The 26,567-nt window shown below is 37.3% G+C and overlaps 3 protein-coding genes across 4 annotated transcripts; 1 reads left to right on the forward strand and 2 right to left on the reverse strand.

Moving 5' to 3' along the window:
- Positions 1-327: 327 nt before the first annotated feature.
- On the forward strand, positions 328-15,045 carry LOC108683258 (DNA replication licensing factor mcm2). Its single transcript, XM_018172558.2, has 13 exons — positions 328-465; positions 1,396-1,643; positions 2,739-2,911; positions 4,234-4,328; positions 4,835-5,012; positions 5,546-5,765; positions 6,735-6,993; positions 8,567-8,777; positions 9,910-10,194; positions 10,999-11,123; positions 11,841-12,138; positions 13,109-13,638; positions 14,277-15,045. Exons 1-13 carry the CDS (start codon positions 460-462, stop codon positions 14,385-14,387), a joined length of 2,739 nt encoding a protein of 912 aa, XP_018028047.1. The 5' UTR covers positions 328-459; the 3' UTR covers positions 14,388-15,045.
- Position 15,046: 1 nt separating this feature from the next.
- LOC108683259 (uroporphyrinogen decarboxylase) lies at positions 15,047-23,329 on the reverse strand. Of its 2 annotated transcripts, none has more exons than XM_018172560.2 (8): positions 23,200-23,329; positions 20,242-20,352; positions 19,886-20,064; positions 19,370-19,528; positions 18,687-18,848; positions 17,894-18,031; positions 17,072-17,239; positions 15,047-15,949 (listed from the first exon to the last, which is right to left on the reverse strand). In XM_018172560.2, the coding sequence occupies exons 2-8, from the start codon at positions 20,342-20,344 to the stop codon at positions 15,785-15,787; spliced, it is 1,074 nt and encodes a 357-aa protein (XP_018028049.1). In that variant the 5' UTR covers positions 20,345-20,352; positions 23,200-23,329; the 3' UTR covers positions 15,047-15,784. The 2 variants fall into 2 exon arrangements, with proteins under 2 accessions (XP_018028049.1, XP_018028048.1); XM_018172559.2 differs by having other exon boundaries at positions 20,242-20,349; positions 23,197-23,329.
- A 297-nt stretch (positions 23,330-23,626) lies between these two features.
- On the reverse strand, positions 23,627-26,541 carry LOC125178678 (nucleoporin nsp1-like). The gene is made up of 3 exons (XM_047883020.1): positions 26,530-26,541; positions 25,535-25,699; positions 23,627-25,088 (listed from the first exon to the last, which is right to left on the reverse strand). Exons 1-3 carry the CDS (start codon positions 26,539-26,541, stop codon positions 23,730-23,732), a joined length of 1,536 nt encoding a protein of 511 aa, XP_047738976.1. The 3' UTR covers positions 23,627-23,729.
- Between the last annotated feature and the right edge of the window lie 26 nt (positions 26,542-26,567).

Raw genomic sequence — 26,567 nt, forward strand, 5'->3', positions numbered from 1 at the left:
GCATGAGGAAAGATTCAAAGTGAAGTGAAGAGGCAGTTGAGTTGGAGTTTTCAAGAAAAATCAAGTTGTGCTCAGGCTGGGAGGTGTGACTGTTTCACACCCGAAGTCTTAAAATCAAATTAAAAAAAAAATAGAAGTGAACATTATTTGTATCTCGAAACAAATACTCCTGGGTTAGAGAGACAAAATTTTAAAAATTCTCCTTCAAATCAAAACCAGCACATGTATTTTAGGTTTGTATAGCAGTTTAATTATAGCAATTAGAGACAGCTCATATTTTGGTAACGACCTGACATAGACTTGTGTAATGTTCATCCGCATCGTCATACTATTGTAGTTTCCCGCCAAAGTCGCCCCAGCTGAATCTCGAGAGCGTGTTGAAGCGTTGCGTTGCTCTATTTTAGTGAATTTTTTATCTAAACTTTCTACTTTATCCACAAACTTTTGAGCAGGTGGAATATGTCGGTAAGTCTTTTATTTTCTATTTGAACTTATAGTTTGCTTTGCCAATAAAGTTTCGCTTCAATTTTATTGCCGATGACTGAGGAGCCGCCACTCAACAGGTCGAGCAGGAATATAGTTAGGTATTTGATATTGCACTGACAGACTGACTTGATTCATCGTGAGAAATATTCACTATACCTAGTTTGTAGGTTTAGATCACCACATAACTTGTAGCAATCGATTCGTGGGAAAAAAAGATCGCTTCACTGGTGATTTTCCATAATTGCTGCCCTTAATGTTCCGAACTTCCGTTTAGGTATTTTATTTTTTACCTAGGTAGCTAGCCTAGCCTAGTAAGAAATATGGGATAATAATGTCGTACAAACATGAACAATTGTATCATTTGTTGTGTGCAATGAACGATGTTCAAGTGGATTCACGCCCTGATTTGCATCTTTAAAAAAAGTTATTTTGTTGAAATTGTGTTAAATCATTTGTTGTGCTCTGAAAATGTACCTATAGGTAACAAAATAGTGGTTAATTATTTGAAAGATTTCATATAGGTATTCTTAATATGTACCTAACACTTTTCAAAGATTTAATCTTGGTTGGATAACTAGGTAGTTTAAACTGAAGTTCTTGGAAAGTTGGACAACAACTGTCATTGAAGGATTTAGCCTATGATCTTGCTAACTAGGTAATAGACAAATTGTAGACTTTTTAAAAGGTTTCTTACTTTCTTTGCTTACAGCATTCTAGGTATTTTAAAATTTCCATTATGAAATAAAGTTGTTTTTGATGTTTTTGATTTATATACGAGACTCTTGTTATTTAAATTTTAAATTCTACTTCTGGTTCAACATATGATTTTTGGTCATGATAGTATTCTTCCCAAATCAAATGCTGAGACAGCTGACAATTCTATGGTTTCAATGAATTTTATATTTACAGGAACGAGCAAGTTCTCCTTCAGGAATGGCAACTTCTCCAGTTGCTACAACCCCTGGAGCTGCCGTAACCCCAACCCCCACGACCCCTACCGCCACTCCCCGACGGTATCGCGTTGACCCCACCACCTCTCCTCCTGGGCATGACCTGCCTCCCTTCGAGGATGAGAGTGAGCTGGTGGGAGGTGTTGGGGCTGTTCAAGATGAGGAGGAGGAAGATGGAGAGGAACTCTTCGGAGACAACATGGAAAAGTACGTATGTTTGCCCTAGCAGCAGTGGTGCTTTTTGCTGTGCCATTCCATTAGTCATTTCCAAATTTTATTTGTCCTTCCTAAGCAAATTTTATGAATCCTATCAAACTAATCCTTGAAATACAAATAAATAAAGCTACAGGAAAAGCGTTATTTATTTTTATTATAATGATGGTGTACACTATACTCCTTACTAGTGTATATACTTGTAGGGTTTACAAAGTTTCTCAAAATATGTTTTGTAAAAATCTATTTTTTGCACTATATATGCCTTGTCACCCTTGTGATGAAACTTGAAGGGAAACTCCAATTTCATAAAAAAGGTGTTCAATATCTGAAGGTTACTGGAAGTGCTCATATGTTGGATCTTCAAATCTGTATGGTGTCAGTGGTTGCTATTTTACTGTATTTTAAATAAAAAAATGTGGAGTAATTATTGAATAAAACAGTTATGATAGAATTATACAAATCAAAAAGATTATCTAGCAATTCTTATGAAAGGATTTAAGCTATTTAAGTCTGACAAAAAATGTTGATTTTAACTTTAATATGGCTGTATGTAAAATTGTTGCTAGCTTTTTCAAACTAACCTACTATGTAGGCCATAAACTATATGGTATTAATAGTGTAATCATAGGATGAATCAAGATAGTACATTGTTTAGTAACTTTAGTTGATTAGATTAACTCAACATTTGTTAAATAACGTTTATTCTTCAGTGACTACCGTCATATTCCTGAGCTGGACCAGTATGAGTACATTGTTTAGTTAATAGATTAACTCAACATTCTTTAAAGAACGTTTATTCCTCAGTGACTACCATCATATTCCTGCGCTGGACCAGTATGAGTACATTGTTTAGTTAATAGATTAACTAAACATTCTTTAAAGAACGTTTATTCCTCAGTGACTACCGTCATATTCCTGAGCTGGACCAGTATGAGTACATTGTTTAGTTAATAGATTAACTCAACATTTGTTAAATAACGTTTATTCTTCAGTGACTACCGTCATATTCCTGAGCTGGACCAGTATGAGTACATTGTTTAGTTAATAGATTAACTCAACATTCGTTAAATAACGTTTATTCTTCAGTGACTACCGTCATATTCCTGAGCTGGACCAGTATGATGCGGACCAACTAGACGACAACAGCAGCTTGTCCGAGCTTGACCCTGAGGCCAGACGTAACGCTGAGGCTGAACTCAGACGGCGAGACCAGGAGGAGGGACGTGGACTGGGCCGCATGAGGCGTGGGCTGCTGTATGGTGAGTGGGCTGTTGTATGGTGAGTGCTGCTTTATGGTGAGTGCTGCTGTATGGTGAGTGCTGCTTTATGGTGAGTGCTGCTGTATGGTGAGTGCTGCTTTATGGTGAGTGCTGCTGTATGGTGAGTGCTGCTTTATGGTGAGTGCTGCTGTATGGTGAGTGCTGCTTTATGGTGAGTGCTGCTGTATGGTGAGTGCTGCTGTATGGTGAGTGCTGCTGTATGGTGAGTGCTGCTGTATGGTGAGTGCTGCTGTATGGTGAGTGCTGCTGTATGGTGAGTGCTGCTGTATGGTGAGTGCTGCTGTATGGTGAGTGCTGCTGTATGGTGAGTGCTGCTGTATGGTGAGTGCTGCTGTATGGTGAGTGCTGCTGTATGGTGAGTGCTGCTGTATGGTGAGTGCTGCTGTATGGTGAGTGCTGCTGTATGGTGAGTGCTGCTGTATGGTGAGTGTGCTGCTGTATGGTGAGTGGATTGCTGTATGGTGAGTGGGCTGCTGTATGGTGAGTGGGCTGCTGTATGGTGAGTGGGATGCTGTATGGTGTGTGGGCTGCTGTATGGTGACTGGGCTGCTGTATGGTAAGTGTGCTGCTGTATGGTAAGTGTGCTGTTGTATGGTGAGTGGGCTGCAGTACCTATAGTGAGTTGGCTGCTGTATGGTGAGTGCGCTGCTGTATGGTGAGTGGGCTGCAGTATAGTGAGTGGGCTGGCTGCATGAGATGCGGGCTGATGTATGGTGAGTGCTCATAATAAGTACTGTATGCTATTTCTAGCTACTGAATCTGGAGTTGATCAGTAGGTTTCAAAACTCTACTGAACAAAATTAAATTAATGCTAATATTTGAGATACAAAAAATTATTATTGACCAGTTGATCGGATGGAGTCTGATGGTATTCTTGCTACCACACTTGAAAATTTAAGAAGGTTCCCACAACATAAGGAAACAGTGGAGCTTTACAAAATGTGGATGCGTTATGAGTGATGTATGAATAATTATAAATTCTAATAAATTTTGCAATTAGGTGCTCCTAATTGTTGATGAATGCAACATTGTTGTCAATTCAAGTTAAATTGGTCACAAGTGTATTAATAAATTATCAATATAGTCCTGAAATATTTGCTCTTTTTTTGCATGCTCTTACATTATTTGACTCACTTGAGAACTTCAAAGATTCTCAAAATTTGGAAGTATATTTACTCGTCATTTTGATCCATTTTAAAAAGAAATGGTGGAAGGAATCTGCAGTGATGATAAATTTCTACGAGATGGATGTTGAATACATATTACAATCAGCATTTAATTAATTGTATATTATTTTTCAGAGGACGAAAGTTCGGATGAAGAAGATGGCAGGCCAGCACGCAAGAGACGTCTTGCTGAGCGTGCTGCTGAGGGAGATGCTGGGCAGGATGAAGAGGTATAGTCTTTTAATAATACGTTGAACACAAAATTTTTTAATGAACTTGAGTGTTGACCACACATCTTTTGTTTGTATCAGTTTTTATTTGTATTTAGTAGTAGTAAATTGGGGAAATTGATCTTTTTTATAATGTTGCATTGTTTATTCAGCAGGATTATTTTAAGTGGCCGTTTTGTTATAATGTTGCATTGTTTATTCAGCAGGATTAAGTGGTAAATGATTCCTATTTTTTCCTCATATCAGCCGATGTAAATTTTTGGTTGATGAGAGCAATTTTTGGCTGAGCTTAATAGTCAATAGATAAGAAGGACCACTTTGTTGAGATATTTCCTTAGTGTACTGGAAATGCTGGTAATAGTAAATGATTTTTATCATGCATATAATGTGGCAGATTGAAAATAAATAAAATGAGATGGATGAAATTGTCGCGGTTTCCGAAATATAAGTAACATGTATATTTTTTTATTTTGTTGACGTTATTGTTTCTGCTATCCAATCTGCAGATGATAGAGAGCATTGAAAACCTTGAGGACCTGAAAGGACACAGCGTGCGTGAGTGGGTGACGCTGCTGGGGCCGCGCACTGAGATCTACAATCGCTTCAAGAACTTCCTCAGAACTTTTGTCAGTGACAAGCGTGGAGAGAACTTGTATAAAGACAAGATCAGGGCCATGTGTTATGGTACGTTGGAATACATGTATATATGTGAACATCGAGTATATTATTGAACATCGAGTATATGATTAAATATATCATGTATATAATTAAACATCATGTATATAATCGAACATCGTGTATATAATTAAACATGTATATGATTGAATATACCATGTATATAATTGAACATCATGCATATATTTGTATAAAATTTGTACTATTCGATAACAAATTAGTGTTGGGGTTTTCATTTAATTCATATATATATTGCAGAACTAACGGTTATATATATGTTACTATACCGATATTGTACTGCTAAGTATACTTAGTCTGGAATAATACTGATTGTACAGATTTTATTTACATGTAACAATTGTTGTCTGTGGGTAATTATCATTAGGTGCTGTTCAAATGTTGCGATTTAGGAATAAATATGCTGGTGATGTTATTTCCGGCAAATTTATTTAGGTTAGATTGCTAATTCTTTTTCAAACTTACGAGAGGAAAACTGCTAAAATGGTTGCCTACAAAAATGTAAAAATGATTTCTCCTCGCAGAAAACAAGTCATCATTTGAGGTTGACTACAACATCCTGGCCTCTGAGGAGCAGGTGCTTGCGTATTTCCTCCCTGAAGCGCCCACTGAGATGCTGGAGATCTTTGACGCGGCTGCCAAAGACGTGACGCTGTCTATGTTCCCTCAGTACGAGCGCATAACCAAAGACATCCACGTGCGCATCTCTGACCTGCCGCTCATTGAAGAGCTGCGATCTCTCCGGTAACTGCTGGATTATTTTATGTGGCTATTTTGTAATAATGTTGCACTGTTTAGTCAGCAGGATTATTTTAAGTGGCTATTTTGTAATAATGTTGCCTTGTTTAATCAGCAGGATCATTTTCAGTGGATATTTTGTAATAATGTTGCATTGTTTAATCAGCAGGATCATTTTCAGTGGATATTTTGTAATAGTGTTGCCTTGTTTAGTCAGCAGGATTATTTTAAGTGGCTATTTTGTAATATTATTGCATTGTTTAATCAGCAGGATTTTTTAAAGTGGGTATTTTGTAATAATGTTGCATGGTTTAGTCATCAGGATTATTTTAAGTGAGTATTTTGTGATAATGTTGACTGGTTGTATCGGCATGATCGTTTTATGCTGTTTTTCTTTAGTGGGTATTGTGTAATTATGTTCCCTGTTCATCAGCAGGATTATTTTATATAGTTTTTTTTATAACTAATGTTGTTTAGTTTGATTGACTCGTCAGTGTGCTGCGATTTCTTAGGTTGTTGCAGGATTAATACAAGATGGTTATTTTGTTATGATGTTTTTGGATTTAATTAACACCGTCAGCAAAGGTTAATTATAATAAATACTCTTTGTTCTGGGACCCAGTTGCAGGTGCTGCTATATCTTAGATGCGTTCAATATTATATTTGCTTTTGTTTTTGCCATTTCTGTAATATGTTGTTTTTTGGTGGGTTTTGGAAATAATGTCTCATAACCCTCAATATTTCACATCACAGGTTGAATGTTTGCCTTAACTGCACTTTATAGAGTAATCTTCACTTTAAATTAAATTTTCACATGTGCTACTAAACATTATGAAGAAATTAAAATATGAAAATTAAATACAAAAACTTTGGAAAGTTATGAAAAGTTTTTAAACAGGCACAGCTATGTATTATATCTTATAACCAAAGAGCCCAAATTTTTTACAGGAATCATTTTCTATTCTTTTTTTGCAGACAACTGCACCTGAACCAGCTCATCCGCACCTCCGGAGTGGTAACTTCAACCACAGGCATCCTGCCTCAGCTGAGCATCATCAAGTATGACTGCGACAAATGCTCCTACGTGCTGGGGCCTTTTGTGCAGAACCAGACCACCGAGGTGAAGCCTGGGTCTTGTCCAGAGTGCCAGAGCAAAGGACCCTTCACCATCAACATGGAACAGACTGTCTACCAGAACTACCAGCGTATCACCATTCAAGAGAGTCCTGGCAAGGTAGGCTACATCATTTCAAGGTAGACAAAATAATCAAGGCAAGGTAGGCTACATCATTTCAAGGTAGACTAAATCAATGAAGGCAAGGTAGGCTACATCATTTCAAGGTAGACAAAATAATCAAGAGGTAGGCTACATCATTTCAAGGTAGACTAAATCAATCAAGGCAAGGTAGGCTACATCATTTCAAGGTAGACTAAAGTCATCAAGGCAAGGTAGATCAAATCATCAAGGCAAGGTTGACCAAATCATCAAGGGTAGGTAGGCTACATCGTTTTTAGGTAGACTAAATCATCAAGGCAAGGTAGGCTATATCATTTCAAGGTAGACTAAATCTTCAAGGCAAGGTAGTCTACATCATTTCAAAGTAGACTAAATCTTTAAGGCAAGGCAGGCTACATCATTTCAAGGTGGACTAAATCATCAAGGCAAGGCAGGCTACATCATTTCAAGGTAGACTAAGTCATCAAGGCAAGCTAGGCTACATCATTCCATGGTAGACTAAGTCATCAAGGCAAAGTTGGCTACATCATTCAAGGTAGACTAAATCATCAAGGCTAGGTAGGCTACTTCATTTCAAGGTAGACTAAATGATCTAATGCTACATCATTTCAGAACGTTGGGGCTATTTTGCATTGACCCCAAATTTAAGTTTAAAAAATTATTCTAATAACCCTAATTTTTCTGCTGTGGGTTTCTGTAATCTGAAATTTTAAGCCCCAAGATTGGGAAGTTATTAAGAAAATTTATTCATCGGGCTTCATTTGTGGTATGAAATGATATACAAAGTTTCATTTGAGGTTTGAAATAGTAGTCATAGTTTTATTTTTGATATCAAATGAAATCAAGTTTTTTTTCTCCCCATGAAATTTTTCGTGTATCATTGTAGTAAATGATTTGAATAGTTTTCTAATGTTAGCCAAACGAAAATTCATCAAAAATGTAATGGATTATTTTTTTCAAAAGTGCCCGGAAACCCGCTACTACAGACACTGCTACCGTACTGTTCATTGCAATCTGAAATATTTTGAACTTGAAACTCATGACCAACTCTTAATCGTATCGCCTTTATACTCCATTTATGAATACAATTCTAAATGATCAAACTTCAATAAATAAATTATTAGAAATATTTCATTGCGATTACATTGCCGTCATTGAAATTTTTTTCCTCAGATAACAGCAGGCATATTAGAAATATTTCATTTCGATTACATTGCAGTGATTGCACTCATCAAGATTTTCTCCTCAGATATCTGCAGGCATATTAGAAATATTTCATTTCAACTACATTGCCCTAAATGAAATTTTTCACCTCAGATATCTGCAGGCATATTAGAAATATTTCATTTCGACTACATTGCACTCGTCAAGTTTAATATTTTTTCCTCAGATATCTGCAGGCATATGAGAAATATTTTCACAATTGCCTTAAATGAATTTTTCTCCTCAGATATCAGCAGGCATATTAGAATTAATTTCAATTACATTGCAGTCATCATTTTCCCTTCAGATATCTGCAGGCATATTAGAAATATTTTCACAATTGGCTTAAATGAATTTTTCTCCTCAGATATCAGCAGGCAGGTTGCCACGTTCAAAGGACGTGATCTTGCTGGGAGATCTGTGCAACCAGATCAAGCCTGGCGACGAGATCGAAGTGACAGGCGTGTACACCAACAACTACGACACCTCCCTCAATACCAGCCAGGGCTTCCCGGTCTTCGCCACTGTCATCATGGCTAATCACATTCTTAAGAAGGACAACGCCAATGCCATCAAAGGTATTTGTTATATGCCATTAAAGGTACTTGTTATATGCCATTAAAGGTACATGCCATATGCTATCAAAGGCACTTGCCATGTGCCATTAAAGGTACTTGCCTTACACTATCAAAGGGATTTGTCATATGCCATTAAAGGTACTTGCCATATACATCAAAGGTACTTGCCATATGCCATTAAAGGTATTTGCTATTCGCAATCAAAGGTACTTGCCATATGCCATCAAAGGTAATTGCCATATCATATGCTCTTGAAGGCCTTATGCTATCAAAGGCACTAGCCATATCATATGCTATTTAAGGTATTTGCCATACGCCTTCAAAGGTATTAGCCATATGCCATCAAAGGTATTTGAAATATGCCATACCAATGCCATAGTTACACACCGTATCAGTGACAGGCTACCGTAAAACTGGGTGCATTGGACTATTGACGGGGTGACTTGGACCGTTTTGACATTTGTGCTAGAAATCCCTATACTAAAAAAGTTCTTGCCTTAAAAATTGTGTTTATGGCTCTCGAAGGACGTTGAGATAACCGACAAATGCAATAAAAATATATTTTATGTATAACATATGACTATTTGTAGAACAAAAAAGTGCTAAAAATGGTCCAAGCCACCCTGTTTTATGGTATTGCTGCGCAATTAATTGAGCTTAACAGGTGAAGCATTCTTGTTAAGTTCATAAGTATTTGATTCATCATTTGAAGCACGTATTTTTAGTTTATTGTGTCCCGCACGTATCCAGTTTTTTGTGTAATTATTCAATTGTATTATTTTTTGCTTGAAAAATTCCCTGTTCTAATTTATGACCCAGCCGCTTGTAGTATAAATTTGAATTTCTCTCTAGTTTGAATGTATAACTAATCACCCACAGCTCTGACTGACGAAAACATCGAAGCGACCGTCGCTCTAAACTTTCAGAAAAAATTCTCTCTTTTCTTACTTTAATGACCCAGTCGCTTGAATTTCTCGCAATTTTTAACTAAAAATTTTCATCCCCAGCCCTAACTGACAAAGACATCAAAGCCACCGTCGCTCTAAACTTTAAAAAAGGATTCCCTTTTCTTACTTTGATTAGCCAGTCACTTGAATTTCCCGTAAGTTTTAACTAAAATTTTTGTCCCCAGCCCTGACTGATGAAGACATCAAGGCAATCGTCGCCTTGAGTAAAGATGAACGCATTGCGGAACGCATCGTAGCCTCCATAGCGCCCTCGATCTACGGCCACGAGGACATCAAAAGAGCCATTGCCTTGTCCCTGTTTGGAGGGGAGGCCAAGAACCCTGGGCAGAAACATAAAGTGAGGGGAGACATCAACGTGCTCGCCTGCGGTGACCCTGGCACTGCCAAGTCTCAGTTCCTGAAATACGTTGAGAAGATCGCACCTCGCGCTATATTTACCACGGGTCAAGGTGAATTACCATTCATTATATTAATTATTATAGTGCAATAAGTGTCTTGCATCTGAGTGTTTTGTTTATTTTCCTTCAAAGGCATGCTAGATTATTTTTATTCGTTACAGTAATAATTGTAGTGCTATAAGTGTCTTGTATTTAAGTATCTATTTGTATCTATGAGATTTGTTTATTTTCCTTTCAAAGACATGCTAGATTGTTTTCAATTCCGTGCATATTATAAAATTTTCATTCATTACCGTAATACTTATAGTACTTAAATAAAGTATTTTGTATCAAATTATCTATTTGTATCTAAGAGTTTTTATTTATTTTCCTTCAAAGAAATGCTAGATTGTTTTCATTACCGTGTATATTATAAAATTTTCATTCATTACCGTAATACTTATAGTGCTATAAGTATTTTGTATCAAATTATCTATTTGTATCTAAGAGGTTTGTTTATTTTCCTTCAAAGGTATGCTAGATTATTTTCATTATATTATAAAATTTTTGAACACTCATTGCTGTAATAATTATAGTGCTATAAGTATCTTGTATTTATGTATCTATTTGTATCTAAGAGTTTTATTTATTTTCCTTTTAAAGCATGCTAGATTATCGCTATTACCACTAATATTTAGCAAAGAAAGCATTCTCATATTGCATAATCGTCAGGAATTGCAGTGTATGACAATATTAAATATCATTTCCCATAATATTTTACCAAAGATATAATTTTGAAATAGCGTTAACATTCTCAAATTGAAAAATTTAACTACAATTAAAATGTGTTATGATATTTTTAATTAATAATTTCAGGGGCAAGTGCGGTGGGCTTGACTGCATATGTGCAGAAGTCGCCGGTGACACGGGAGTGGACGCTGGAGGCTGGAGCGCTGGTGCTGGCTGACAAGGGCGTCTGTCTCATAGATGAGTTCGATAAAGTGAGAGTTTTTATGTGCTCTTTACTTTGTGATAGAGTGAGAACTCTTAATCTGCTCTTTGCTTCATGATGAAGTAAACTCTATTTATGTGTTTCTTATTTAATTGATAAATTAAGGACTCTCCCAAAATACTGATTATTTCAATGTCCTGGAAACCGAGCACTTATTTTTGTATACAAGAAATAGTGAATCTCTTGTTCTGAACGCACGGTTCAAAGTTACACTCTTCATATAGTAAGATTAAAGACTTGTTATGTACTACCGTTATTAGGCAAAATCTAGTTTGTTGATCCTTGATCAGAAGAAAATCATCTTTATTTGTTATCATTTGTTATAGTAAAGACATAATTCTCGTGTTTGTGTGTAAAGTAGAAAGTAAAACTTAGGCACTGGGACATGACATATGCTTTACGGTTTAACCTCAATCTGGTAAATCCACCTATCCCCCAGAGGTTTAACCACCTCAACCTGAAAAATCCACCATTGCCCCCAGATGAACGAGTCTGACCAAACGATCATGGCCTATGTTACGGTTTAAACTCGATTTGATAAATCCACCCTTGTTCCAGATGGACAAGTCTTACATGACATATGTTTTACGGTTTAACCTCAATTCAAAAAAAAAAAAAAATAGACCAGTGTTCCAGGTGAACGAGTCTGACCGTGACATATGTTCTGCGGTGTAACCCCTATCTGAATGATCCACCCGTGTTCCAGATGAACGAGTCTGACCGTACGAGTATTCACGAAGCGATGGAGCAGCAGAGCATCAGCATCAGCAAAGCCGGAATTGTGACGTCACTGCAAGCGAGATGCGCTATCATCGCGGCCGCTAACCCTATAGGAGGCCGTTACGATCCTTCCCTCACGTTCGCCGAGAACGTTGACCTCACGGAACCCATCCTGTCGCGTTTTGATGTGCTGTGTGTCGTCAGAGACACCGTTGATCCCGTCGTTGATGATCATCTTGCCAGATTTGTGGTGGCGTCGCATATGAAACATCATCCTTCTGCTGGTGCGTGTTTACTTATACTATTGATATGCCTGTTGATTTTTTGTAGTAGTGATATATTTTCTCAGGGATATTTAAGGTGATTCACGGAAACATCCTGATTTGAAAGCTCAATAAGAAAAGAACTAGTAAAGATATCGTTACTATATAAATTTCATTGTAAAAGGCATTGCCTGAATTTTTGTATCACTTTGTTTTAACGATGACATATGGAATTAATGACGGCCTCCATTTTCAATGCATTAAGTTGGTCTATTTTTGAAGTTCCGTTTAACTGGCTGAAGCATATGGATGGGTATTAGCCACATCTCCTTGAGAGATGACCTTCTTTGGCCGGCCCGATCCCCCGATTTGGCTTCATGTGATTTTTTATTGTGCTATCTTGAATCAATTGTTGTAATGACTATCCAAGAATCTTACCTCATTTGGAGAAGAACATACGTCAAGCCATCTCCTACATACCCATCAATATAGGCGCTTCAGTGAGTTGAACAGAACGTAAAAATTTAGTAACTAAATGCATTGAAAATGGGAGCCGTTATTTGTCCGATGTCATCTTTACAATTAGGTGATACAAAAATTCATGTAATGTATTCTTCAATGAAATTTATATTGTAATGATATCTTTACTAGCTTTTTTACATTGAGCTTTCAAATTCTGAAGTTTCCGTGAATCACCGTCTATAACCAACAAATATGAGCATTTTATAAGTTTTTTTAACGAAGATAATATTGTTCTTCATTGACAAATGAAAGTTGATGTGCATGTAGAATCTTATTTGCACAGCTTTTTATAGAAATTCCTTGAATTTTTGGTTTGGAAACCGTTATATTTATGCATTTAGTTACCGGTAGTTAGTTTCTGTATACGACTGTTGGAAAAATCAACTGCTACCTGTTCTGCCATAACGTAGATAATTATAAGTTATTTGAAACTCTTCAGTAAAATTTTGCAAATGGATATTTTGAGCAGCTGGCGGCCCTGGAGAGGCCATCACTCTACCAGACTCTGGCACAGGACTGGCTGGGGTTGAACAAATCCCTCAAGAAATGCTTCGTAAATACCTAGTATACTCGCGCGAAAAAGTCCACCCGAAATTACACCAAATGGACAAAGATAAGGTGGCTAAAATGTACTCCGAGTTACGACGTGAAAGTATGGCTACCGGATCGATCCCCATCACTGTACGTCACATTGAATCAATGATACGCATGGCTGAAGCGCATGCACGTATGCACATCAGAGAATATGTTACAGATGATGACGTAAATATGGCTATTCGCGTCATGCTCGAGAGCTTCATTGACACTCAGAAATTCTCCGTGATGAGAACCATGAAGAAAAACTTTGCTCGGTATCTATCTTTCAAGAAGGACAATAATGAACTCTTGATTTTCCTTCTGCGACAATTGCTGCACGAACAAACCGCGTATCTACGTAGCAGATACGGGAGTGTTGATCACGAACCTGCTACCGTCACTGAAAAGGAGCTACTTGATAGGGTAAGTATGGGGTGTGTGTGCCCCTGTTTAGGGTGTTCAATGCTCAATAGGGTGTGTGCTTCCCCTGTGTAGGGTGTACAATACTCAATAGGGTGAAAATATAGTGTCAGTGTGTACTCGCCTGTCCAATGCTCGATAAGGTGAGTAGAGGGTGTGTGATGTTGTAGTTGTAATTGCCCATCCCTGTAGTGGCAACTAGGTAAAGGAGGGGGTGATAGGTCAGTTTTTCCGGGCTCTTAATGCCACTGGTAGTTGTACGACCATCACTGGCTCGCTGACTCGCCAGAACCATCACTGGCTCGCTGACCCGCCTCAATGAGACAAGTGTGCTCGTGGTAGGGAAAAATACTGAAAAGGGTGGAAAATACTGAATATGGTGAGTAGAGGGTGTGTTATGCAGTCTCTTGCTGCATATGTCAATGAACTGTTACGGCAATAATCACATGTAGTTCTGTCAGAATGAAGATCACAAGTAGAATTTTCAAAACTTAGTTGTATTTAAAAAACAAAGGCGGTCTTAGCTACAGGAATTATTTGTATCCTCTTCATCTCCAGAAAAGTACGTATTTTGTTGCGCGTATGCAAATCTGTTGACATTTCTTCGCAATTTCTATAAATGCCAACGTATTTCTTTGCAGGCCCGGCAAATCAACATCCACAACCTGCAACCGTTCTTTGAGAGCGCCATCTTCCGGTCTAACAACTACATTCACGACGCCCAACGCAAAGTTATCATGCAAACTGTGTAACAGGTACAACTGGAATTATTTGTACTACCCGAATGTAATTTAGGTCAGAATCACTCGAATTGTGCGAATCAATTTTGCAAATAGTGCAAAGCGACGCTCGTGGGCAAGAACATGGCAGTAACATATAGGACGGAAACATGCCTTCAATGAAAGTAATGAAGAACGAAAAAATGTATTCCATAGGCGGAATTCATTCAATTATAAAATGTACAAGTTTCAGAGACGATACTATTATTTGATACCGAGTAAATTCGAAAAGTTTCAACGGATTGAGGTTATGATACAAGTGGATAAAATAACAATTGCCACAATGCCCGGTAGTATGGTCAAAGGTGTAATCTCCAGTTCCATAAAATTCATTGGAACGATTCCATTACGATTTTTTTCCTTATTTGGTGAAGTCAGCGAGCAAATTTAACAATAATGATTTTCTCAACATTTTCATTTCGTCATCTAGAATACTGAATGCAAGAGAACTGTGACAATCATCGACAGTTTCACTCATGAGTTTTCAAAAAAATTTCATGATGCGTGTACAAACCTTAGCAATACGGGAACTATTACTAAACTACTGTTAATTTCACGCATTTTGAATAAATTTATAAGAACAGTTATAGCTATAACAACTTAGAACTTGAATAAAGGAAAATATATTTGAAAACAATAACTTGTTTTATTCACCTCGAAGAAAATAATTAATACGTATAATTTAACAATACTCAACATTAATACGATTTAATATTTCGGCCGCTATGGTTAAACTTGTGATTACTAACCATTTTAGTTCAGCTTTATCAAAATCATTTACATTTGTCCAATACTTGTCAGAACAAACCCGGCCCATTTTTGTCATCACAAGAATACCCAGAACTAAAGTTACTTCGTCAAAAAATTTTGGTTCGCTATGAATTTGTTTTTATTTGAAGAAATAACTATCTTGTTAACTGGTGCTAACAATTAATCTCGCATTGCTGCAATGCCGCATTAATTAACCTATCTATACAATTCTTGGTGTTCCACATATGATTATATTCCACATACTTGTAGTCAGCTACGTATAATTAAACCGCACTACCCGCGGTAATGTCGAAAAAAATTACGTTAAAGCCACAAAAATTTCGCGTGCACATAAACTCAAGTACTTACTTTTAATGCAGGAGTATTATATAACATCTGGAACAACAATGATACCAATGGCCCGTATTAAAAATATCGCTTAAAAAAATAAGTTTCGAACAATAAAGAGCAAATAACTGGAAATAGCTGGCTGTACTAAACGGAGAAAAACATACCTAGCCTCTCTAACTCTGTCATTTTTTAAATGAAAAAGATAATTGTGGGAGGGTCAATTATCAATTATGAACAATTATCAACAATTGTGGGAAGAATAGAGGAAGCTAGGAGATTGTTGCTGGTTGACTGGAGAAGCGATGTACGGCGTCTACGAAGGTTGCTACGCTGTCAGGGTTGACGTCTGGGTAGATGCCGTGGCCGAGATTGGCAATGTAGCGCGACCGTCCGAACCCCTCCAGCATTCGGCGCACCGCTTCTTCAATGGATGCCTGTTTGAGAATGATAAGTCATTGACCGTTTGGAATATAAGTTAGTGACCGTTTTCTCTTAGCAGTCATTTAGTGAACGTGAAACGGGTAATATGACAGAAGCTAATAGTTCGTGTTATGAGAAAGATTAATTCCAGAAGCAGTCAAGTGACATATCATAGTGCGTTTTGTCCTTTTAAAGTTTATTCACAATTGATAATTTACATTAGGCTACACTTCACCTCGTAATCTTCTACCTTGTCATGTTCACGCTTGGGAAAAGATTTTCCGATATCACATGTGCGACATCTATAACACAAGCACAATGCCTACTCTTTTAATGCTCTTGAGCGTGCAGAATATGCATTAGGCTACACTTTATTATTATTATTAGACTACACGTTACCTATGCGCGCTTTTATCATGGTCACGCTCGGAAAAATTATATCCCTAATCCACATAAGTCACAGCAATACCATTGGCACGTTTTCTTCTCTTTGATGAATTAAAACGTGGATAATTTACCTCAAATCACACTCTACTCTCAAATCTCCCACCCTTCAAGCCTCAGTATAGCTGATTCTTTACAATGACTTCAAAATGGCACCTTTAGGCACGCTTTCCTCTCATAAATGATGTTGATCGTGGAAAATTTTGTCATACCCTAGTCCACATACCCTAATCCAAAATGTCATACCCAAATCCACATAATTACCATAAAAAAAAATATCCATGCAGGATACTGATATCATATGTTGTCTTGAAGCGCCAAGCACCATAAGGGCCTTGCAATAAGTTCAGCAGCTATCTCAATCAATCGCAGTGCAGTTATGGAAAGATCGGGTTCAAAAGGCCGGATCCCTTGTGGAATCACGTCACGAAAAGTACAAGAATCGGCAACAGACCATGGGCCTATTTCTTCAGCGCCGACTATTCTATTCTATTAACAACAGTAGCACGTTTTCCTTTTTAATATTTTCAAAAGTGAATGTTTAACGTCAAGTCCCACTCTGCCCTATATGCCTCACCTTATCCCCAAACAGAGCGCTAGGGTCCAAGTTCCTCTGCAAAGTCTTGTTAGGCCCCACGAGGCTGCGGGTCACATAATTTACATCAAGTCCCAATCTGCCCTGTAAGCCCCACCTTGTCCCCATACAGGGCGCAGGGGTCCAAGTTCCCCTGCAAAGTCTTGTTAGGCCCCACGAGGCTGCGAGCCACGCTGGGTTCTATGGTCCAGTCCACGCCGATCACGTCATAGTTTGTCTTGCTCAGCGCAGACAGCGCAAAGTGACCTCCCTTTGGAAACACAATCTGGGAGGAAATGTATAAAAATGAAGCAATTCATTTCCAATATTATGTATATAATTTTACACCAGAGAATGTGAAAATATATTAAGTTGCAATCGGAGTATAAATGTATACAAATCCAGCAATATTACAATACCTAAATAGTCGTTTGAAATTTCACACAAGGGCATGAGAATATATCTTAGTTCAGAACTTGTTTATGCCCATGGTTGAACTATAGAAGGTTGGCTCACGATCATTTCCGTCTTTCAGTTCAGCTTTCTTGCAATGCCACTGAAATCAAAAAACGTAAACAATCCCGTCATTCTCATGACGGATTGGTTGACTGGTTTGATCGCATTTCAGTGATTGGTTAATGCCTGTGACGTCACTGAGATCAGTGACGTCACAGGCGAAGAACGAACTTTATCCGCGAAAACGAGCTTCTCGTTGCTCAACTTTTTACTAGTTTAACCATGGTTTGTGCCACTGTTATGATGACATCCATACAACTATACAGTTGTTCCATAGAAAATGACCAAGTTTACTATGCAAAATAACAGCTTTATAATATAATTCAATCCAATTTTTTATAATAACATGGTAACTATCTTATAATAATTCAAACTGAAGAATAAAAAAACTGAAACTGAAAATGTTATCTCATTTTCCATGTACCATCGGCACGACGGGAAGCTCCATGTCCTTCAATTTCTGCTTGACGGTATCACAGATTTTCTGCAAATAAGGTAGAGCAAACGTCCTGAACAAATCCGGTGTGAGGTACTCAGCGTTTGACTCGAACACTTGTAGGATCTGCAAGAGATTAAACTTGATTTAAATCTATGCAACAAATATACCTGGCAAAGACCATGTAAATCCCATCTATAAAATTATAATGTTGCCCGAACTGTGCCCCCCTATGTTACATTATCTTTTGAACACAATATAATTGGATAAAATATAAGTTCTTGTTACTAAAAAACATGATATATTTACACATTAAAACAAGAGAAGTGCAAGGTGGCCCAGTGGTAACAGTTCAGAATAGCAGATTTGGGGCAGCGAGCTATAGGTTCGATCCCAGCTACTGTACATGCCGAAGCTCTGGTCAAATCGGCGAGGCTGGGCAACTATGCAACACAAAATTGGAGCAGTGAGTTCCGTGTTCGAGACTGAACAAGCTGTGAATACTCGGTGATATTTAGAATCGGCGGCAGAGTTGACGGCCTAATAGATGCTGTCACCGCTATAATATGCTATATATTTACCTGAGCACCAGAGTTAACGGCCTAATAGATGCTGACGCCGCTATAATATACCATATATTTACCCGAGTTAACGGACTAATTGATGCTGACACTGCTATACTAAATATTTACCCGAGTCAATGGACTAATTGATGCTGACACCGCTATATTATACATTTACCTGAGCATGCCAGCACCGCTACACTATACTATATATTTACCTGAGCACCAGCTTGAACCTGTCCAACAAGGTAGAGGATGGTGGATTCTGTGAGACGCTCCAACAGCTGATGACTCAACACAGGGTGTTTATACAACCAAGACTTGGCAGCACTGAATGTTTTGCTGCCTTTGCCTTCCACCATATACGCCATTAGTGTCCACTGCAAAAAAGAGGTGCTTCTGAATATCTATTATTCCCATATAGGTACATATTTCGTTAAAATTAGTTTAGGTACTATCTGAACAAGGAACACGTTACTTATACAAGTAGTCTGAAAAATATGTAGAAATTCATTGTTATGCTAAGAACCTAAGCCAATTGATAGTTAATGAGAGGTATATGGCCAATGAGAGGAATATGGCCACTGACCTTATCAACCATCGTACTTGGTAACAATGTCACCACCTAATCCAAATAATTGACATCAATAACACAATCATTGCTTTAATGTTGCCAACTATCAAAGTCTATTTAATGCAGTTAATATGATAAGGTTAAATACTGACTGGTGCTCCAGCAAAGCCGATGAGAGGTATCCGGCCACTGAGCTTATCAACCATTGTACTTGGAAAATATTTCTTCCCTAGATCGACATAAGTGACATCAATATCCATCATTGCTTAATTTTGCCAACTACCAAAGTCAATTGGGGCAGTTAATTGAATAAGGTAAAATACTGACTGGTGCTCCAGCAAAGCCAATGAGAGGTATCCGGCCACTGAGCTTGTCAACCGTGAGTCTGATGGCATCAAACACGTATGAAAGAACATCAGGCACTACAGACGCCTCTGAGAGCTTGGCAACATCTGAAATCTTCAAGGGATTTGGGAAAACTGGGCCCTGTTGAAACAACATATAGGATAGTAATTCATATATCTCAGTTGTTTATATACCTGTATTTGCAAGTCATATGTATTTTAAATATAAATATATATATTCAAAGGAATATGAAGATTGTTTGTTTGTGAAAAAATTAGTCTTTTGGTGGTTGAAAATAGTTTGGTTAATAATATAACAAGGAAAAGAATTACTAAAAATCCCAAATGAATGAAAGTACAACAATCTAAATTGTAAAATCAGCTTCTGAAAAGTAATGCAAATTTAGAAAAACAGATCATTGTAATAGGAAAACAGATCATTTTAATAGCATACAACATCTACGTACACTACACTCCTGAAAATAATTGTCATTCTTACCTCACCAGGCTGCATGATCACCTCCATGCCCAAAGCTTGAGGAATGACCAGGATGTCAGAAAAAATTATAGCAGCATCCAAGGGGAATCTCTCCACAGGCTGTAAGGTAATTTTGCAAGCCAATTCAGGTGTCTGGCAGATGGTGAAAAAATCTGATTTGCTTCTTTCTTCACGAAACTCTGGAGAAATACAGAAAACATTAATTGCAGGTCCATAAAAAAATTTTGTGATCACTGATGCAGATCAAAAAATACAATTAGCATGATATCAAAAGAAATATTTTTCATAAAATAGTTTTGCACAAAATTTTGGTTTGAAGTGTCCAAGCATTACAATAAGCCCTCAGTATGTCTCACCTGGCAAATATCGTCCAGCTTGTCTCATCACCCAGACAGGAACTTTGTCAACTTCTTCTCCTCTAGCAGCTTTCAGCAGAAGGTGGTTAGACTTAGGAGCCATGATATCTTGGGGTCGATAAATGAAATATTACTAAATAATTTTTAATATTATTTTGCTGAACAAATGAAAAAAATTGCTATTGAAATTCATACATACAAACATTGACAGTTTTTAGCACTTAGAATTAGGCACAAAGACTAAGACTTCTACCATCAATGTCACATAGTTTGGCATTAAATATAACTCAATGCTCTTCTATATAAAAAATATTTACATAATAGATGGAATACAGCGATCCCTTGATTAGCACGGTTTTGAATACCGCGGTTTTGATTAACGCGGAAAAAAAATTTGCGACCTACCCTTAATCTACGCGGTGCCAGTTTTGATTAGCGCGCTTTTTTTTCACAACGCATCAATTTCCCGCCTCTAGCCAGAGGTGTTACGTTCGTAACAAAAGTGTTACTTTTTGCTTATTAGATCTTATGTTGTTACTTTTGTTACGACTTTTGGAAAAATTCGCCAAATGTTGTTACTTTATGAATTTCAGCCAATAATTCTTTAAAGTCTAGCCGCGAGTGTGACGGTAGCGTCACATGTTGTGAACTCGTTCGAATGACGTTCGATGGAGTAGGCGCGCCGCTACTGTCAGTACACACAACACAAAGACTGCTCATGATCTGAAAAGTAATTCAGATTGTTTTTTCACTTTCGAAACATAATTCAGTGATGAATTTTAGTGGAAATATGATGAATTTTAGTGAAAAAAAAAATTATTATGTAACTTTGCTATTTTTGAGGATTCATTATAATTATTCCCATATATTCTTAAGTTTGATTAGCGCGGTTTTGTTTAACACGGTAAAACTCGGGGATTTATTAACTGCGTTAATCAAGGGATTGCTGTAGATTATACTGCAGCTGTGAATTACAAGAAAATTGTGGTGCATATTGAATGATACTTTAATGTGTCCAAACAAGCTTAGTGTAGTTGCTACATCTTTACTACAGTGCTTCAGCTATTTAGCTAACATGAACCAAAAGAAAAAAAAAATATCAACAAGCTGGATGGTTTCAATTATTGAAAGTTTCTCAAATAAAAAAAATTGTTTATCAACCACAAGGGTAGAAGGTCTAAATTGTCCAGCCCGCAGAAGCAGGCGTAAAAGGAGAAGCAGCGTTAGCATCTCAAAGAGACAAAGTGACGTGGAGTGACATGTAAAAAGCAACAGAAACTAAGATATTCAAACATTAGGTTGCTTACACAGGACATTGGCTGCCTGTACAAGAGAGACACAGAAGGGAAATGAAAGGAATTCTACCTACATAATAACTTAACACCGCAGTCAGACACCGCAAGCACAGCAGTGAGGCGCTCAAGAACAATAACCCCTAGGATAGCAGTGTAAAATCGCATAAGACTTCTGACAACTATAGACAACTGTTCCTGTCAGAAGACCCTCCTGAAGAGTTTCCAGTTAGGATGGCATTGGCAAAGATTATATCCTGTGGTAAGAACTAAGAAGCCTAGAAGGAGGCTGCAGGCATAGTGGCAAAGCAAAGAGTAATTAAGAGTTAAGAGAGAACCATGGAGAACTTTTTATTATTATAATACTTCTCTTTATTTAGTCTTTAACTTCACTTCTTGTTGTTTGTTTGTCTCCAACAAATCTTATAATCATTATTTAACACACTTTTACCTGTCCAATCAATCTGAAATTTTGCACACTTGCGCAAAGTTAGAGACAATGCTCAAATCAAGTGACAGAATGAATAATTTTAAAAAATTAAGAAAAAATTTCAATATTAAAGAAACATTTTAAAAATAATTTTTCCTAATATTTGAAAGTGAAATAAGAAATTCCTTGTAGAAGTGTAACATAGAGACACCAGCCTCTTTACAAGTGTTCTTTAATAAGAAATTTTTAAATGCATATTATTTTGTTGCCCTTCATCCACTGTGCAGAGAGTGAACGAAGATTTAAAGACCTACGGCGACGCATTATCGGCAAAATTTTCGCCTTCAGAAGATCTTGCCGACACATTTAGATTGAAATTCTTGCATTTAATATATTTCTCAGTCTTCAGCCAACTATTTAGAAAAAAGTAAGGTTTCCAGTATGTTGGATGGATTACGATGCAGCGAAGCTTGTCCAGAAATCAGTTGCGATGAGTTCCCGCAAAAAATGTAAACAACATTTTTTTCGATTGCGTAGTTTTGGTCGCATTAGAGCGGTCAGACTGCTTTATTACTTGTTCAGTTGACACTTGCTGTACAAACGGCTCGCCAAGTAGATATATTCCATACTAGCTGCATAGTGGCCCTTCATCAAGTTTATTTTTGAGTCCTATAAGTATGAGAAGACTAGTAAGTATCTTAAATACCAGTACCAGCATATAAGAAATTAATAAAAAATATTGAGTAGATGAGGAAATTAGGCTAAAGATGAACAATTTCTTGAAAATTCCTGGTTTGCCAACATGTTCAAGACCTTGAAGACAGAAAACTCTCTCAAGGTCATTTTTGAATCCTATGAGTAGACCAGTAAAGTATAACCAATATCAGAATTATCATACTTAAGAAATTGTATTAAATCTTGAGTAGATGAGGAAGTTTAATATGAACTAAAATGATTCTAAAAAATCTCTGGTTTGTCACTATGGACTCAAGAGGGCAGACTGAGAGTCTGAGACCCAAGTTGATATTGATTACACAAAGAAAATGTTAGAACAGGGCGCTACATTCAACTTTCAGATCTGCTACATCAGTAATCTCAACTAGCCTCTGGCGACTCAACTTGAACTTCTTAGTCTGTAAACTTATAAACAGACACAGAATGATGATACAAGTTGAATCATCAAAATTACAGCATAAATTCTAATGAAAACATTGCAAAAGTTTATATACTCACACTACAGAAGTTCAATGCAACACTGATACAGCGATGATGGAGAAAAAGTAATTGCAGAAAAACGTAAGCAATAGAAAAGTAACCGGCGACTGCTCCACCACGGCGAACGTCGGAAATCAGGATCAAAGTAAATAGTCCGGAGCTGCAGAAATCTGTATATCCTGTTAGGCAATAATAAATCACATAATGGCGTTAGTTTGTTCATGATCCGAGTATTTCAAATTTTCACATTGCTGATACGCATTGCGTACGGTAAGCATTATATGATTCTTCCAGCATAATAGGTCAATTCAAAATTTTCTCGCAAATCGTCGGTACGCCATGCAATTGCTTGTAAAGAATGGAAAAGGGTCGAGAGGAATACTTGGAAAGGCTAATAAAACCTAACCTAATTGTAATAGGAAAGGTTAATAAAACAATCTTACAAATCTCAATAATTTAAGATGAAAACCCAAAAACATTTTAATACATATTAATGAAATCAACAACTAATCTACTTGCACAACTCGACTACCGATCTTCAGGTCTGATGATCAAACGACCTCATATAGATCTAATTTTTTCAGGAGTCTCTTTCCATCAATCCCAGTCGTCATGACTTGATACATTAAAATTGAATAGTCAAACGACACAAGTATGTAAGATGGGTTCTGTGATACGTGTTCTTGACCTATTTGGCCAAGTGGTTTCAACTTTGAAGGTCTATTGGAGTCACTTTCTTCAGATGCTGGATAGCTTCCCCAAAGCGATGCGTTATCCATAAATCCAGCTCCTGAGTTGGAGATTGAGCGTTCCGGGAACTGATTATAATTTTCCTCATTTGTTCGAGAGAAATAGAATCTTGAACCAATGCCAGGTTCAACCGGATTTCTGGTGCCAAAATTTGGCAAAGATGTGATAGGTAAAACTGTTCCAGATACCGAATTATTACCCAAAATTGGAGAAGATCCTAAAAGGAAAGAACCAGGAGCCGGAAGAGAACCAGAAGCCAGAGGAGAACCAGAAGCCGGAGGTGAACCAGAAGCCGGAAGAGAACCAGAAGCCGGAGGAAAACCAGAAGCCGGAGGAGAACCAGAAGCAGGAAGAGAACCAGAAGCCGGAGGAGAACCAGAATCAGGAGCAGAACCAGAATCAGGAACCGAACCAGAAGCCGGAGGAAAACCAGAAGCCAGAAGAGAACCAGAAGCCGGAGAAGAACCAGAAGCCGGAGGAGAGCCAAAAGCCGGAAGAGAACCAGAAGCAGGAGCAGAACCAGAAGCAGGAACAGAACTAAAGGGAACTGAGGAACCTTCTGTCTTTAAGTTTTCAAAATTTCCACTTCCGAAATCGCCACTTCCAAAATCTGACTCATCAAAAAATTGATCACTCATTCCAGAAAATGCAGGATCTCCGTTCAATCTGTTACTAATCACACGAACTTCTCCGAAGTTGTTAAAATTTGATCTAATAACGCTACGTGCACTTCTTCCAAATTGAACCCGATTTTCCTTTCCGACGTGAACCTGGTTTTCGTTTCCTACTTGAGAACCAACGAGGTTGCTGAAAGTGTTCGGAGAGTTTCCAATTTTTCCCGCAGTGGCAATAAAATTTCCAGCGTCTCTCCCTTCAACATTTTCAGCAGTAAATAGTCCGTTCCTATGTTCGGTCTTAGGCTTCAAACTTTTACGAGTATCTAAACGGTTAGTTATGAAGCGGTCTCCAAAAGTACCAATTTTTTCTCTTGAAGCGCTTTTCGTCCCTGGATTATATTTTTTGAAAATGTTCAAAATATTATCAAGATTTCCAGTGTCTGAACTTTTGTGGCCGGCAGTGTATAGACTTGAAGACTCGAGGTATGTAAGTCCTCGCGGGTTTGGCTGAGGGAGTTGAATTACTTCCACTTCATTGAAGCCCTGAAAGTATTGAAAATTATTTAATCGCTCAATCATCATTCCTAAAATTCTTTGGTGGAGCTTTGTGAGAAAATAGCCTGTCTATCCGGTGACGAGTTAATTTTTGTGAACGATATCTCAATAATGAGCATAAGGAAACTGTTAGTAATCATTCTTACAAATGAATTGAAGTGAAAAGAGATCCCTTATGAAAAAGATTTTTTTTTCACAAGATCTCCGTGAAAAAAGTCTTCTACCATCTGGCCGGATAGCTTTTATACTTCTGCCAGCATTATCACAACCTCATTATTTTGCACTAAAATTGTATAAATTAATTGTATACATAAATGGCGCAAATTGTATAAATAGATTGTACAAATTGTGTAAATAAATTGTGTAAATAAATTATATAAATCGTATAAATAATGTATATTGTATGAAAACTACTGCTGCGGGATGAGACTGACCTCTCCCGCAACCAGACGGTAGACGTGCAGGTAACCATCAGACGTCACCACCACCAGGTGGTTGTCAACACCAACTGCGAATGACGTCATCGCTGTGACGTCACTAACCAGCAGGCGCTGGTAGGGCGAGAGGGCGGAGCTTCCGGTCACCTTGTTCCGTAAAATCTGAACAAACGAATTGCTATTAGTAACGAAAACATATTATAGTATTAACGAAAGAATTGTTATAAATAACGAAAATATTTTGTAGTATAAATGAAAATATTTGCTACTATTAACGAAAGAATTTCTATAAATAACGAGAATATTTGATGGCATTAACGAAAATATTTGGGAGTATTGACGAAAGAATTGCTATTAATAACGAAAATATTTGGTGGTATAAACGAAGAAATGTGGTGGTATTAACGCAAAAATATGGTGGTATTAACGGAAAAAATATGGTGGTATTAACGCAAAAATATGGCGGTATTAACGGAAAAATATGATGGTATTAACGCAAAAATATGGTGGTATTAACGGAAAAATATGATGGTATTAACGCAAAAATATGGTGGTATTAACGCAAAAATATGGTGGGATTAACGTAAAAATATGGTGGTATTAACACAAACATATGGTGGTATTAACGGAAAAATATGGTGGTATTAACGCAAAAATATGGTGGTATTAACGGAAAAATATGATGGTATTAACGCAAAAATATGGTGGTATTAACAGAAAAATGTGGTGGTATTAACGGGAAAATATAGTGGCATTAATAATAAAATATAATATTATTGCGGGAATATATGGTGCAATTAACGATAAATAAAGAGATATTCACGAAAAAGTCGGTAGATTTTGATGAATAATTTGGCTGGCATAGAAAAAAATCGCAGTTTTAGCCAAATAATTTTGGTTTATTGACTAAATTAAATTCATGGAACAAAATTCAAGTTAATGAAAAAATTCACAGGTAAATTGAGTATTAAAATGGGTTTTGAACCTCAAACCGCATTGTCCATGATGGCTTAACTTTTAATATAATGAA

This window comes from Hyalella azteca, unplaced genomic scaffold (assembly GCF_000764305.2).
Source record: "Hyalella azteca isolate HAZT.00-mixed unplaced genomic scaffold, Hazt_2.0.2 contig11821, whole genome shotgun sequence".
NCBI lineage: Eukaryota > Metazoa > Arthropoda > Malacostraca > Amphipoda > Hyalellidae > Hyalella > Hyalella azteca.